Below are 15995 nucleotides of genomic sequence, written 5' to 3'. Positions count from 1 at the left end.
TGTAAACAATTCACTAAAGCAGAGAAAGAATGTGAAAGAAGGAAGATTAATATATGGTGAAGTAACTAATGTTAATTACTCATATTTCAAAAGTCCATTAATGAATGTTAATTTAAATAAAAATAGTCATACGGAAAGCTTGCAATAATGGCATTATAAAACTTATTAATAGCAATGAATATTTTGAAATGTAAATCATTATAGTAATTATCATAATTTTTAAATAATAAATATGAAATTGAAATTAAAAAAACTTGTTACTTTTATGGGTTTTGGAAGAATAAAAAAGGGGGGGGGGGGGGGGGAAGCAAACGGAGATGTGCATGACAGCCTTGTGATTGTGACACCGTTCCTCTTTCTCTCCGTCACCGTCCCTCAAACCCCATACGGCGCCGTTTCCTCTTTCCTCTGTCGTTTCTTTCCCTTCTCCCCTCTCTCTGTACCTCTCGATGCGTTTCTTTATCTGATTCCGCGTTGTCGTTTTCTCTCTGCTTTGCCTTCGCTTCGAGTCAACTCTCCTTTTAATTGCCGTTTCGTCGATTCATACACTCAAAGCACCCTCTTAACGCGGTTTTCTCTCAGGTACTTCCCTTCCCAATTTCCCTCTACTCATCGCTGAAATTTCCTATAGACGCGCGCACGTGATGACTCCATATCGCACTGTTATTTCGTTGAAAGAAACCTCGTATTCAATTTTACTTTATTTTAGTGTTTTAGGTTTTCATCGCTGTGAAACGGTGGTTAAATTTATTTTCATGTTCTGCAGGTTTTAATCGGTGTCGTTTCATGAATAATTGAGTCACGTGCGGGAATTAGTTTTGGTATTTTTCCTTTCTCGTTTTGCTAGTAACCGAATTGCATTATGTGCTTAACAAGTGTTTATAATTTAAATGTAAATTGTTATTGTTTATGTAAGTATATGTAGTGGAAGATTGGAACTGTGAATTGTTTTGGAAATAAATGTGCTTCGTAACAGAATTGCAATGGACGTAACTGATTTTGCCACGTTCCGATTTGCTGGTGCAAGGAGAAGCATTTGTTTTCTGTCAATTTTTATTTAGAGGTGGTGTAAATGTATGTGTCTTGAGTGTGTTTTTAGCCTGGGTTCTTCTATGATTAGTTGGTAGTAAGTTGTGTGGGTGGTGAATTTAGTTGGATGTTCTCTCATTAGAACTGTGTCTTGAAGGTCCGAACGACACTTTGCCGTTGTTGATGGAGCGGCTGGGGAGCTTCAATGGCAGTCAGCATGTTATAGAAATAGCTGGTAGTGCAGATGCTTCCACCTCATCTGCCTCACCTCACGATAGACATTTTAGTGGTGTAGATGCTGCACAGCATGAAGAAAGAATAAGTGGAGTGCGGATGCCTCTTTCTCAGCCTTCGGTTTCTACCTCCAGTGTATCTAATGGAACAAATAGTAGGAATTCTTCATTTATAAGACGGGGGGATACTCGTCGGAATAGGAGTCCTGTGCATTCAGGGTTATGGATATCTATTGAGCTGGTCCTCTTAGTGGGCCAGATTGTTGCATCTATAGTTGTTTTGTCTTTGTCAAGGCATGAGCATCCACGTACCCCGTTGTTTCAATGGATCGTAGGTTATGCTTCTGGATGTGCTGCTACCCTCCCTCTGCTTTATTGGCGGTATTATCATCATAACCATATGCGAGAGCAAGATTCATCTCTATCGCGGCAAACATCTCCTCGGATTAATGATCCTTCAGGGACACTTCTTTCCAGTTCCAGAACTAATGGAGGAGAAGATGGTCATCCTATTACTGTGTCCTCCAGAAGTATTCAAGCTTCAGTGTTGATGAACAGAAGGTAGTGAGTTAGTTACCATTTTTTAATTACTTTTAACAATGTTTGAATGACACCTTTCTTCTTTAGCATGAATCGATGAAAGTTCTGTTGTGAATTCATCATAGAGCTTAATATTTCTTTAGTCCTCTTTTCTATTATTGAAAACTGGTTTCATAGCCTAGATATAAATTGAGCTTAGAACACATTAAGAAATTTGAACATTTTAGTTATCAAATTCTGGTTTTTAGCCTTGGAAGGGATTTGGTTTGGACACTGTATCCTTCCCTTGCTCTTCCAGTAACCAAACCAAAGTAACTAAAAAGTATTACAAAGTGCTATTGCTAGGCATCTGTCTTTTTTCTTGTGTTGCATCCCTTTAAAGCCAACCAAACAATGAAAATGATGGATTACTTTGAACTATTGCTTTGACTTTCACAATGATCATTGTCTCAGTTTGGATGTAAAACATATATTAATGTAAAATCATTCTTCAATATCCTTAAATGTGCTGATAACACTCGATAAAAAATAAGGTCATGTAGACATTGTTTTGCATTGTATCACTGCTTGTGGTGCATTTAGAAGTTTGAAGTTTGCTCCTCATTATTGTGAATACAGTTGTATCAAAATTGCTTTTAGATCTTTGTAGTTATATTAAGTTAATATGCATTCATATATACAACTGTACAAAGTTTGTATGGTACATCATACATGCTGACATATTCACACGTATATAAATGTTCTTTTAAGCATATATAAAGACATCATGCTTCCTGCATAATACAAGGTGTGGTGGGCATAATCCATAACTGAAAAGTTGTGGCTAACTTATAATTAATGCATGCTAAGTTTTTTCTCTCTTTTCTTTCTATGTGTAATTGAGGTCACGTTTTGTCAAGAATACTTAAGTTATCAATGTTAGCCTTTTTTACTCTATTTTGTAATGAAGGTGTGATACTGATTACCGGATAAAAATATTGAAATTGATCTTGCCTGTAATAGATATTGAAGAAGCTAAGGTTGCGTTTTGAAAACTGATATGAAGGAAACATCCTATTGTAATATCTACATGTTATTTTGCCTCTCCATCGCTTGTTACCATGTTCCCCCACTCACTCTAATTTCACTGTTTATTCATTATGAAATTTTAGCATATTTTACATGGTTATAATTTCCAATAACATTGAAATTTGTAAGTATCTTTTGACGCTGCTAAGCCCTTGTCCACTCTTGCACTGCAGAATGAAAACACTAGTGGAATACTTCAAAATATCCTTAGATTGCTTTTTTGCTGTATGGTTTGTTGTTGGAAATGTATGGATCTTTGGGGGACATTCGTCTGCTGATGAAGCTCCTAACTTGTACAGGTATAGCCTTTCATTCACTTGTGGGTCTAATCTTCTGTTTTTTTAGAGGCTCTAAATTATATTTGCTTCACTTCACTTGGCAGGTTATGTATAGTGTTTCTTGCATTTAGTTGTATTGGCTATGCTATGCCCTTCATTCTCTGTTCAACAATCTGCTGTTGTCTTCCTTGTTTAATTTCCATCCTTGGGGTTAGAGAGGATTTGTCACAAAACAGGGGGGCAACCTCTGAATCCATTAATGCTCTGCCAACTTACAAGTTCAAGACGAAGAAAAATAAAAGAAATGGTGAAGGTAACATAGCTGCTGAAGGTGGAATTGTTGCTGCAGGAACTGAAAAAGAGCGTGTGATTTCTGGAGAAGATGCAGTAAGTACCATCTGATCTTTACATATTTAGGATACTTCACTAAAACTTTATAGGGTAAATTATGCTACCTGCTTTGGGAAATGCATAAATTACACTCCCCCCCCCCCTTCCCCCTCCCCTCTTCAAATTTGAAAAATAACATTCCCCTTCCGTAAGAGATTAAAATGTACCATACTTTAGTCTGTTTTAAAATGAATGTCTTAGGTGGATTATACGTGATGAGATAAAAATAAAGTATGAGTTAGTTTCTGCTAGTGACAGCCAAGTGGTTAGGAATCTCTAATTGTAGTAGTTGGGAGGAGGCAAGTAACAACCACCAAGCCTTATCCCACCGGGTGGGAGAGGAGTGCATGTCATGACAGATTTTTTTTGGGGGGGGTGGGGGTGGCTTTCGTAATTCTCGCCAGGACTCAAATTGTAGATCCTGGAACAAGAGAAAATTGCAATAAGATTGGAAATAAGAATTGAAAGAAGGCGGGAGAGGAGTTCATGGCGTGACCAATTATAATTGAAGGAGGGAAGGGTAGCTCCTGTAATTCTCACCAGACTCTGGTCTACTCTGTCGGATCAAAATTTAGATCCTTGAGAAAATTGCAAGAAAATTCCATTCTTTATGTGGAAAGAGGCTTTAAAAAGCTTGATGAAACAATTGGATGAAGATTGATAACAGGATGGGAGAGATTGGGAAGTGCAAGAAATATGTCTTCCAAAATTGGAAGAGATTTTTGAAAGATTATTGCAGAAAGCCAGAAACCTAAAGGTGGGGGAATTGGGTGAACTCATCAAGAGAAGGTTGCATGGTAGAAGGGGGCACAAGGACTGGAAGGAGCAAAAAGTGATGGAGGAAATTCAAAATTGCATTGTTATTGAGAGATGACGCATGAGGATGGTCAATTGGGTTGGTCAATATTTTGACCTCATGGGGTGGCTATTAGTGAGAGTGCAGGCTAGGATGGAGGTTGTGGAGGGAAGAGCCTTGTAGTGGTGGTTCTGATGGTGGAATCTCTACTCGCAGAACCCAACATGGATGGACTTTTGGGATGCAGTGATTTGAAGGTTTAAACAGCGTGACAAGAGATCTGCCCAGACCATGATTTTAAAATATGCACTTCCATATAATGTTGATGCAAGAGAGATGCAAGAGAGGAAAGAAGGGGCAAATGAAGAGATGCTGGAGGAACAAGAGGAAATGGACTCTAAGATGATTTTAAAATATGCACTTCCATATAATGTTGATGCAAGAGAGGAAAGAAGGGGAAAATGAAGAGATGCTGGAGGAACAAGAGGAAATGGATTCTAAGACATTGCAGCTGTCCATGTACTTCATGGGATTGAATGGGAACGCACTGAGAGGATCATAAACAGTTTGTGGCAGTGTGTGACATTTTCAAAAGAACAACTCTCAAACCTTATCACCTCTTGCAGCCATTACTAATGCCCACAAAGATGTGATCAAATATCTCCATGGATTGAATTGAAGGGTTCCCCAAATCAAATGGGAAGACACAACATAGTGGAGGTGGACTAATTAATGAAATACCCTCATTTATTATACCTCATGACAACACATCCATTTTCTGCCAAGGATGTTGCTGAAATCTTCCTTAAAGAGGTATATTGTCTACATGGAGTTCAGGCCTGATAGCCTTCCCTGTTTTTGCAATAAGATAAACTCTTCCTCAGTAACTTTTGAATTGAGCTGTTTTGTCTTGCTGGAACCAGGCTTAAGTTCAGTTTATCATCCACAGTTCAACGGCCAGATTGAAGTTGTGAACAGGGATGAATTTTTGTACAGTGCCCATTATCGCAGATCTATCAAAGTTGCTCCTTTAAAACCCCTATATCGACAGGATTCATCCTCTGTTACTTAAAGATACTACAATTCACCCACAGTGAAAGTGAAGAGCTGTTGGAGGAGTTGAAATCTAATTTGCTTCAGGCTCAGGATCCAATTTGAACCCAAGCTGATAAATATAGGAAGGTCATTGAGTTTATCTTAAGATGCAACCTTTCAGACTTAAGTCCCATGCCAAGAGGGATGATGAGTGAGAGTTGAAATTCGTAGGGCCTGTTGTCTATCACCTACATAGCCTGATCACTGTAAAATTCTCTTGCGGTTCTAAGTTTCTCTCTGAAAGGTGTTGTACTGCTGTAACCTCATGTTTCCCTACTTTTGCCTTCAATGTTGACTAAGGAGTGGAAGTTACAAGTTCAATCAGCCGAGTTCCTAACTCCCAGACTTAACACTTCTGGTATTGTGACGGTGCTCATCTGATTGTAAAATATACAAGATTTTGTGAATACCTGGGTTTTGGGAGTCCTTTGTGGCAGGAGCATTTTCCTTGTAACCTTCATAAGGACGATATGAAACTCTTTTTGGTGGTGGTCATGAAAGAGAGGGGGGGGGGGTGTTATTCATAAAGCCCCTTACTGAGTTGGGGAGGGAAAATGCAACATCCAACTGAAGTAGTTGGGAATAAGAGGGAAAATAACAGAATAAAAAGGTGGGAGAGGACTATAGGGTATGACAGATTGTAAATTGGTAGTGGGGCCAGGGTTCTCTAATCCAGGAATTGAGAGATACTTGTACTGCAAGTCTGTAATTTTCAGTAACTCCCTTTAGGAACCAAATCAGATCCTGACAAGCTCTCAATAAAATTCCATACTTTTTTCATCATATTTTCTGATCCAGTTATGAACGAGCTTTTCAAAGACATTTTCTCTCTCTCCTTGAAAATTGTTAACTAGAGACTTCAGATGATAATGAAATTGTGAACACCATAACCATTGGCTTTGGATCTTCATCTTACTTTTATCTTGTGAAAGTACAAAAGGTGATAGTAGGGGTTCAAATTAGCCATTGATGATGCTGTTATAGGAAAAAATTACCCCTAAGAGACTCATTCACGTTAAAAGTGACTAAACGTATAGCTGAAATTAATCTCTTTTTTTTTTTGGGGGGGGGGGGGGGGTGTAATTTTTCAAAATAGAGGGGAATATATAATATAGTTTAACCAACTCTTAGGGTAGGATGTACGTCATTACTCAAATTCATAACATCCTGACATTGCTTGTTTGGTTATAGTTTGTATGTCTGTATTAACTAATTTTTTGTTGCTTGAGGAGAATGGATAGCTGCTATGTCTAAGAAACCTTTTAACCGTAGTATCTTAAAAATTTCATTTGTAGAATGCTTCCATGCCATCAGGTAAAAGAAGTTTGGTTTGATGTATTGGTGTTGAATTTGACTAATATTTAATTTATGCTACTGAATGTCATAGATAGTGTTAAAAGACCCTGTACATGCCTTTCTCGTTGTAACCAAGACGTCGATTGTTTTCTGAGTCTGTCTGCTGGTTATGATTGGGAATGTTGGTACTTTGTGTTGTTGTCTGCAGGTTTGCTGCATCTGCCTGGCTAAGTATGAAAATAATGATGAACTGAGAGAATTGCCTTGTTCGCATCTTTTCCACAAAGACTGCGTTGATAAATGGTTAAAGATAAATGCATTATGCCCTCTTTGCAAGAGTGAGGTTGGTGAGAGCTTAACAGGATTGGTCTCGGGAGAGGATGCCAGCCAACAACGGGTTGAGAATGGCCTCACGAATACCTCAGTTTAATCTGGTTATATACAAATACACAATTTGGATCCTCTCATTTTCCTTAAGAACTGAGAAGTGGATAATCTCCTCTGGCGAGTTAAGAGAGAGAGAGAGAAAGAACAAATCACCTATTTATAAAACTGCTGGACCCCGCTGGAAGTAGTGGGTGATACAATAAACTTTGTTTTTCTCTCTCGTAACATGATACTCATCTTGAGGAAAAGGAAATAATCCAAAGCTCCTTTTATACATATCCACACTTGTAATTTTGTAAAGCTTTTTCTATGCAATCCACTCTTTCCTTGGAAGGATGTTTGGTTGAGTCCATCCTTTCTATTCCATTTTTGTTGATAAGTTTTTTTTTCTTGTCGGAACTGTAAGTTGGCCGATACGAGGCATTGCCTTTTGTAGTCTATTTGTGATGGATGCAGCTGATTGTTCAAGGGAGGCTCATCATGGCCATAAGCTTTATGGTATTGACAATGGGAATTAAAACGCATGGTTTCATGTAAATGGTTCAGAGGAATATATTTAAAATGAAGTTAGTGCCATCTTCATTAGTCGGCAATTATCATGTCTTTGTAAATGTGTTTAGTTGCTATTTTTTTTCTTTTCAGGAGTATTATTTATAGGTATCTTACTAGTTTATTCTATTTTGGCCTTCATTTATGTTCAGTGTTAATCTTGAAACATTCGAGTATAAAACATTTTATTATTTAATCCAATGGTATTTAAAATTGTTCGACATTTGACGTAGTAATAATTGAAGCTGAATTTTTAAACTGGCTATTGAAAAAAGATCGGTGAGTTGATGACAATTAAATCCATATTTAAGATATTTTACGAAAGAATACGCAACATTTTACTTTGCAGCTGTTTTGCTGCCAGTGCGGAGTGAACTGCAATAGTAAGGATGGTGTTATATTTATTCTTATTAGATAATTTAATTTTAAAACTAACTATTAAACTAAAAGTTTTAATTACAAAAATTATATGTATAATTTGAAATTAATTTAAAATTATTTGATACATACACATTAATTAAACATATTTTTAAAATTTATGAAAATAAAGACCTTTTAATTATCATATTTTATATAATTAAAATTTAACAGTTGAATTGATTAAAATTATTTTTTATATTAAGTTATTAATGGTGTAAGAATAAGTGTAACTTACGGTAATGTAATTTGATTCTTTTAAAATAAAAATAAAAACGTATAAATTAAAATATTAAAATTTATCTAAAAAAAATTACACTACTTGCCTAAAATATTGGTTTGAAATATGACATTTATGATTACATAATTTGGCTTCAGTTATATGTTAAATTTAGGAAATTTCTATTTTTTTTTTTGGGGGGGGGGGGGAATTAATTTTAAATTGTTAAAATTACATTTCAAAACTGACTATAAATAATTTTCTGAAGTTTAATTTTTGGTGTAGTAAATTTCTTTTAAAGATTAAGTTTCGGAAGTGATTATAATTTTTTTAAAATATATTAAACTCTTAATAAATTTATATTCTACAAGTGATTTATAAATCACTTTTGAAATTTAAATTTTAAAACATTAAAAAACTCTTTTATTGTATCATAAAAAGGAGGGTTCAAAAATAGTATTCCTAGTTTTTTAACAAAAAAAATATTATAATGTTATCCGATTTTAGTTATTCACATTAAGAATTACATGCTATAATATTAGGAGAAAAAAAATACACCATGAATTTATAATGTGTCAATAGTACAAATTAAACCATGTTTAGTAATGTGGGGGCAAACGCTCCCACTCAATTTTGATATTCTATAATATTCTTATTGTCAACTTGTTTGCATATAATCTAGTTGTAGTATCAATAATAAAGGCTAGCATACGAGAGTACTTTTAGAGGTTCGATCCTATAGTTTTTTTAACTATTTAAGTAAGAATTACATTTTATGAGAATTACTGTTTAGGTTTGTAATATCTCTATCACTAATTATAATATTGTACTAAGGCTTTGCATAGCTTAAATACAATGTTAAATGAATCAGAACTATTTTATCGATAGCTTGATAAGGTTAAATGAGTAATAGTCCTTATATTTGTTTAGACAAACATGGATAAAGAAGTTAATTGAAAAGTGTTTGATTAGGTTTGGTATATGGAGCATTGGTATTTTGACAAACAATTCTTTAGTAGTGATGGACAATATAATTTGAAGAAGGATACAACATCATATGTCATCAAGAAACTAAATAGATTTTGAAAAAGTTAAGAAGCTAAACACTATAAAATTTAAACTTTGGTATATAAAAAAGTTAGAGGAAAGAACAAACTAGGTATAATCATGAATAAGAACTAGAAAAAGAATTTAGTAAATATTAAAGTTAATGGTGGCATGAGTGAATATCCATATCATCAATGTTTTTGCCTTATAAATAAGTTTGGAACTTCTTTTGAAAGAAAAGTTTTGATAGAATTTGAAGAGATTAATTGAAGGCAATCCATCAAAAAAAATAAATTTCATAGGTGGAGATGTGAACAATCATGTTAGTTGGGGCAAACAAATTTACAAAATCTCTTGATGATTTTAGCTTTAGAGACCTAAATGAGGGAAGACAACCTATTTTTACTTTCTCAATGGCATATACTATATTTCAATACCATAAACACTATTTTAAGTTTGAGAGAAAAATCTTATCATTTATAAGAGTAAATTTTCAAGATCCTAAATTAATTTTTTTTTTGAAAAAAAACCTAAATAAAAGAGTTTTCAAGGATTGCAAAATAGTTCCAAGAAAGAGCCTTACAGTATAACATAGGCTCTTCATTTTTTATAACCTCACAAGCTATAATAGATTAAGAAATCAAGCGGCATGAACTCATAAATGATATATATATATATATATATATATATATATATATTAAGAAGTTATTGAAAGCAGGTAATTATAAAGTATAAGGTAATGCTAACCTTGTTTGAGATACTAAAGTAATATTGGATGAATCTAGAGGTTTTGAAGGGAGAGATAAAGAATTTCCCTAATGGGATAGAATTATGAAAAAAAGGGGGGGGTGGTTAAAGACAAATGGAAATATTTTAAAGCTTTATATAAGTGCAATAATGGAAAAAATTAGACCTAGTATCATAATGATACAAATCAGATAAGAAAAGCTTTGAATGAGGGAAGATCTAAGGGTTTTGAGGAGTTTTACTAAGATCTTGGAATAAAAAATAGAGAAAGAAAGATTTACAAGCTTGTTCAAAATAGGAAATAGAAATCAAGAGATTTGAATTAAGTAAGATGTATCAAAGATGATGAAGAAAAAAATTTAATTATAGATCAAAATATCAAAGAAAAGCAAGAGAATTACTTTACAAACCTTTTAATGATCAACAAGGATCAAATGATAATATAAAAAGATAAAAAAACCCAAGTGGATGAACAAAGTTTGACATATTGTCATGAGTATAGGAAAAGCACTTCAGTATCTATATTTAAGAACTAGTTAGGGACACATTTAAAATTTTATAAATTATAGAGATACACTTATGAATCACTCTATAAAATTATAAGAAAAGAAGATTGAGCAAAGTCTAAGAGAAGAGACAATGATTGTAGAGAATCAATTTTATTTTATAGTAGAAAGATCTACAAATAGAAACTGTATATCTTCTAAAGATGATAGAAAAGTATTGAAGTAAAGAAAAGACTTCTTTTAACTTGAAAAAAATATATAATTGTGTGTCGAGAGAAATATTATGAATGAACTTGTAAAGAAAAGGTACTCATGTAACTCCTATTTGGATAGTAAAAGACATATGTGGTCGAGTAATTAAAAGTGTGAAAACTTCTAATGGTGTATCTTAGAAGTTTCCTATGAGGACAAATTTTCATCATAACTCAATCTTGAGTCCTTACATATTTAACCTATAGTCATAGACATTTACAGGTGATAGATAAAAGAAGTTAACATAAATACCTACTTATTTAACCTATAGTCTTTACATATTTATTCCTAAATATACTTTTTGTAGATAATATAATCCTAGTTGAGGAATTAAGAAAAAAAAAGTTAGCTATAAATTTGAGCTCTAAGGTCAAATCTCAAATTTTGAAATATAAAAATTTTGCCTAAGTAAAAGTAAAATAAAGTATATGCATATTTAATAATAAAAAAAGACACAAAATGAAAATATTTTAGAGGTAAAAATTATATATATATATATATATATATATCACAATTTTTAAAGTTTAAGTATTTAAGATTAATTTTATAAATGATGAAAAAAAATTGAAAGTTATTTGTAATTACAAATTACCTATTAAACTTAAAAAGAAAGATTTATCAAACTATTATATGACTAACTATTTTTTATTAGCGTGAGCCTTTAAAGTGAGAATATAAAAACAAAGTAGGAATTATAAAAATAAAAATGTTTAGATATACAACTATAGAAGAAATGATCGTATAAGAAGTAACTATATAACAAAAAATATTAAAAATGTATCTACTAATAAAAAGATAGAAAATCAATTAAGATAATTTAGATATGTACAGAGAAAGTTGTTGAAGATAATAGTGAGAAGAGTCAATTGCTTAATTTTTTAAAGCTTGTAAAAATAAATGAAAAGAGACTTAAAATAAATTTTATAAAAAATATTCAAAAATATTTCGTAATAAATAATATTTGTATTTTTATCAAGTTGAACAAAATTGTCTCTTATGTAGCTAACTATATACTTCTAATACTCCATTGATTCAATAATTATACAAATTCACGGTTGGTCAAATTACCATGATAAGATAAGCATGTTATAAATAATATTAATAGTTTGATATGAGTTTATAATAAATTAGTGTAGCTCTGCACAACCAACGAAGATTTTCTAATAAATTAATGTTAACTAAAATTTCTTTTATTCTTGATTTAATAATAAATGTTATTTATATAAATGCATATAACCAATATTGATTTATATTTTAAAAAATATATTATAAGTTAAAATAATTTTGCTTGATAAAATTTTAAATACTTTTAAAAATTAAATTTTGTAAATTTCATCAACTTATTAAAAATTCTTAAACTAATAATTAAATTGATGAAATTTGCTTTCTCTAAATATTTTATTAAACAAAATAAGTTTATTTATGTTTGATAAGATTAGCTGAAAACTTATAATTTATAATTGATAGGCTAGCTAAAAATTTATAACTGACTTATTGGATTAAAGTTATTCTATAAAACTAGTTATACAAGCTAAAAAGTTTTAAATGACTAAAAGAAAGTGTTAAACTAAAAGCATTAATTAATTAAAAAGTTAAGGATTAATATAGAAAAAAAATTGTTAAACTAAAAGCTACTTGAAATAACCTTTTCATAATTTAGTTTCAAAAGTTATTAACTTTTTTTACTTTTTGTTTATTAAAAAATCTACTAGCTTATTGAAAACAAATAAACTCATCAAAATTAATTTTTAAAGTGAATGATGTCTCTCAATCATACACACATGCGCAAGTAAATTCTAAAATTAGTCTTCAAAATTATATGAATTGGACAATTTGACCCTTCAAAATTTAAAATTCATTTGATAGCCTTTAATATTGTGATCCATAGTCATGTGATTATTACCTAATTATGAATTACTGAGTTTTTCCTCATTAAGTGACATGTAGACAGCATGTAGAAAGTTAATGTGGTTATAAAACATTGTCAAAGTTTTAATATGACTTTTCTTTTCTTCTTCCCTTGTTCTTTTTCTTTTGTTGCTATTTTCCTTACTTTTGTTGCTACTCTTCCTTTGCTATTCCTCTTTTACTATTTCTTGTCTTCATCCATCATCAACCGTATGGAGTCTATGGACCAACGAGAGAAGAAAAACAAGTTCCTAGACGAGTAGGATACCTTATACCGATTTGTTCATGTGATTGAAGCCTTAATGAACTCAGGAATGAGGAAACAATAAAACTCCTTTGAAATTGTCGTCAATTACAACAGAATTAGAGAGATATCAGACAACCCCAAGAAAGACCAAGTGGCAAAAATTAGGATTTTTTCGGTAACTTTCGTTCTTCTGCAATGAAATGAGCATAAAGTTGAGTTAAGCCCTTTTTTTCTTATACAACAATGTCATTAACACGTGAGATCTAGGCAATTTGTAACTGACAAGTAATGTTGTTTGATAATAAGAACAAAATAAATGGATGGATATCAAGACCTATCAAGTATATTTTATAATTTGAAGGACTAATTGCCCAATCCATACAATTTCAAAGACCAATTTGAGAGTTTCCTCATATATAACATTATCTTTAGCACTCAACTGAACTTTAAGATAATAAAGATGTTGTATTGTAATCTATTGCAAAAGCTCCAAAGTAGCTCTCACCATGGTACAATCCAGCAAGTCAACAAACCACTTATCTGTCCCAAGCGAAAATCACCTTTACTTATGTGTTTTTCTTTTACCTCTCTCTCTCTCTCTCTGGATTCCCTTCAGGGCCTTCCAATTCACCAATTCATGCAATTGAAAGGGTCACGATTGCAAGAGGCACAAGCAAATCATCAAAAGAAAGCATTTCAAACCACAATAAGCAAAACAAGACAAAGCTGGGAACTATACAAACCATAAAATCCATGAGTGAGACGTCACCACTAATATTTTCCTATTTTTACACTTATTATATCCAACCAAACCAATTGTGAATAACAAACCAATTCACGAGACATTGGCTGATGCCATGTGACTAGATGAAGCACTGGCTTCGCCTGCTACATTCTTCTGTTTCAATGAAGCAGAATCAGATGATAATCCAGATTCTGAAACATCACCAATATCCAGTGTCTCTGGAAGACTTCCAGAAGATTCAACACCGTACTGTAAGATGAAAACAATAAACCCTCAGTTGGATTGGCAACTAAAAGTGTTTCAGAAGTAATTCATTCACTTCCATGTGATATGACTACTTAAAGTATTCACTCCTAACCAAATGTTCAACAATTGACATAATTAAATTAGATAATTCCATCAATTAATTATATCCAAAAATTGATAAACTAACATTAATTGGCATAGCGGATTTAAAACAGTCACAAACATTCAAAGCAAACCGAGTGTTGAAACAAACATACAGAGAATACATAAAATTTGAATAAAATATGTCTAACACAATTTAGAGTTAAAAAAATGGAATTTAAAAATTTTGAACTTGGCGTGCAATCTCAGATCATTTTGGCAGGTTCAACAACCAAAAGATGAAAACTCTTTCTGTCCAATGTCATCTGGAAAGACAGTCTTCAGGAAGAAAAGGAATGGAAGCAGAAAGGGGAAAAAATGGATGTGGTATCAATCAACTGTTTCATCTACATTTAATTACATATTGTAATGGCATCACGTGATCCGTGTAGCCAATATTGGTTGTAGTTTTTATTTTAAACCAATATTTCCAATCAATGTCACAGCAAATTATGTGACTCAACATACATAATCAATTGGAAGAATAAAAATGTCGCACTCGATGAACAAATCTAAGTCCAAAAGCTAACAACTTCAAAACTATACCTCAAGTTGGCTGAGCATGTCAATAGCAGCATCCAAGTCACCCTGGTTTACATTATAGACATCTAAAAGGGACTGATCAGATATACCAGGAAATGCCATCCTAAGACATTCTATATCCATATCAAGGTCTTCATCTAGCAACTGCTTATCTGTCAACTCTGCCGCATTCCGTGATGGTGAGGTGTAGGAGCTTGAAGCAGGCTGGCTTTTCACTAGAAAAGCGTCCGGTTTCAAGAGCCTTTCCGAGCTAGAGTCGATATGTTTCTGATCATTTGCGGTTTCATGATGAGTCTGAAACCAAACAGTTCCATCATAATTCTTGGAATCTTTTTCTGTCAAAGATGTTCTACCAGCTGCCTCCCTTTTAGAGAGAGGAATATAAGCAGCTGCATATGGATTCAAAGATGATGTTTGTGGCTTCATGACTTGAATTAGATGTAGATTAACCACAGTCCTTCTTCTTGATCTTCCTTTCCTTTCCACATATACAACAGAAAGAATTAGGGGTTAAGTCAAACAAATTCAAAAGGTAAATTCTTTTCGTGGAGGAGGAAAAAATAACAGAAAGAATCCAAAGCAAGATAGAAATAGAAAGAGTGAATAAGCTCTAAATCAGTAACTACATAGCCAAAACACAAGATATTAATGGTGATTCAATAACTAGATTTTCTTGAAACGCTTTCAACAAATGCATGTGTAAGTAACTAGTAAGATTCAAATTCAATTATATATTTACTAAGTAAAAAATTAAAATAAAACCCGATCAAGAACTGGTTCTGGGAAGATCAAGAAACACTAGTAAACAAAAACGGTGAAAATTTGACTTTTTCGCAATCCCTTTTAAACACTAACCCGGTCAAGATTAACAAAACATCAAAACCAAACTTCAATCAAATTTCAAAATAACGAGTGAAAAAAACACAGAATTTGCAGTGACACCACGATTCAAAAATTATTGACTCGAAACCAACAGTATCCAAATTTATTTTTATTTTAGTTGTTTCAAATTCAGTGATAATCTGATCGAAACTTCATCGCCTGCAAGAATTTTGATTCGAACTGCAGACAAAACGACAAAAAGAAGAAGAAGAAAGGAAATAAAAATTGGGAACAAACCAGTTAGAAAGAAATCACAAAACCCTAATTTTGGAGATCGCTGTGATTGGAAGGGAGAGAAAACTAAGATCAAATGATTGAGACAGAAACTATTATTTTCTCTTATGCGTAACTGTGATTTGGATAGAAATGGATGTATGCATAAATACATAAATAATTTTATATGCAAAAAATATATTAAAAAATTAAAATTAAA

At 32.5% G+C, this 15995-nt stretch overlaps 2 protein-coding genes across 6 annotated transcripts; one reads left to right on the top strand and one right to left on the bottom strand.

Annotated features, from left to right (window-relative positions):
* The first annotated feature begins 300 nt into the window (after nucleotides 1-300).
* LOC113846384 (E3 ubiquitin-protein ligase At1g63170-like) lies at nucleotides 301-7880 on the top strand. 3 transcript variants are annotated; one of them, XM_027474566.1, is made up of 6 exons: nucleotides 301-582; nucleotides 767-821; nucleotides 1187-1823; nucleotides 3044-3169; nucleotides 3253-3535; nucleotides 6934-7880. In XM_027474566.1, exons 3-6 carry the CDS (start codon nucleotides 1213-1215, stop codon nucleotides 7153-7155), a joined length of 1242 nt encoding a protein of 413 aa, XP_027330367.1. In that variant the 5' UTR covers nucleotides 301-582; nucleotides 767-821; nucleotides 1187-1212; the 3' UTR covers nucleotides 7156-7880. The 3 variants fall into 3 exon arrangements, with proteins under 3 accessions (XP_027330367.1, XP_027330368.1, XP_027330366.1); XM_027474567.1 differs by lacking the exon at nucleotides 767-821 and having other exon boundaries at nucleotides 310-582; nucleotides 6934-7703; XM_027474565.1 differs by lacking the exon at nucleotides 301-582 and having other exon boundaries at nucleotides 661-816; nucleotides 6934-7703.
* Nucleotides 7881-13328: 5448 nt separating this feature from the next.
* LOC113847298 (polyadenylate-binding protein-interacting protein 5-like) lies at nucleotides 13329-15939 on the bottom strand. Of its 3 annotated transcripts, none has more exons than XM_027476305.1 (3): nucleotides 15800-15939; nucleotides 14684-15158; nucleotides 13329-13999 (listed from the first exon to the last, which is right to left on the bottom strand). In XM_027476305.1, exons 2-3 carry the CDS (start codon nucleotides 15104-15106, stop codon nucleotides 13841-13843), a joined length of 582 nt encoding a protein of 193 aa, XP_027332106.1. In that variant the 5' UTR covers nucleotides 15107-15158; nucleotides 15800-15939; the 3' UTR covers nucleotides 13329-13840. The 3 variants fall into 3 exon arrangements, with proteins under 3 accessions (XP_027332106.1, XP_027332108.1, XP_027332107.1); XM_027476306.1 differs by having other exon boundaries at nucleotides 13645-13999; nucleotides 14684-15153; nucleotides 15800-15909; XM_027476307.1 differs by having other exon boundaries at nucleotides 13332-13999; nucleotides 14684-15915.
* Nucleotides 15940-15995: the final 56 nt, after the last annotated feature.

Source organism: Abrus precatorius, unplaced genomic scaffold (genome assembly GCF_003935025.1).
Source record: "Abrus precatorius isolate BTA unplaced genomic scaffold, Abrus_2018 Scaffold8, whole genome shotgun sequence".
Lineage (NCBI taxonomy): Eukaryota > Viridiplantae > Streptophyta > Magnoliopsida > Fabales > Fabaceae > Abrus > Abrus precatorius.
This window is presented reverse-complemented; position numbering and strand designations above follow the sequence as displayed.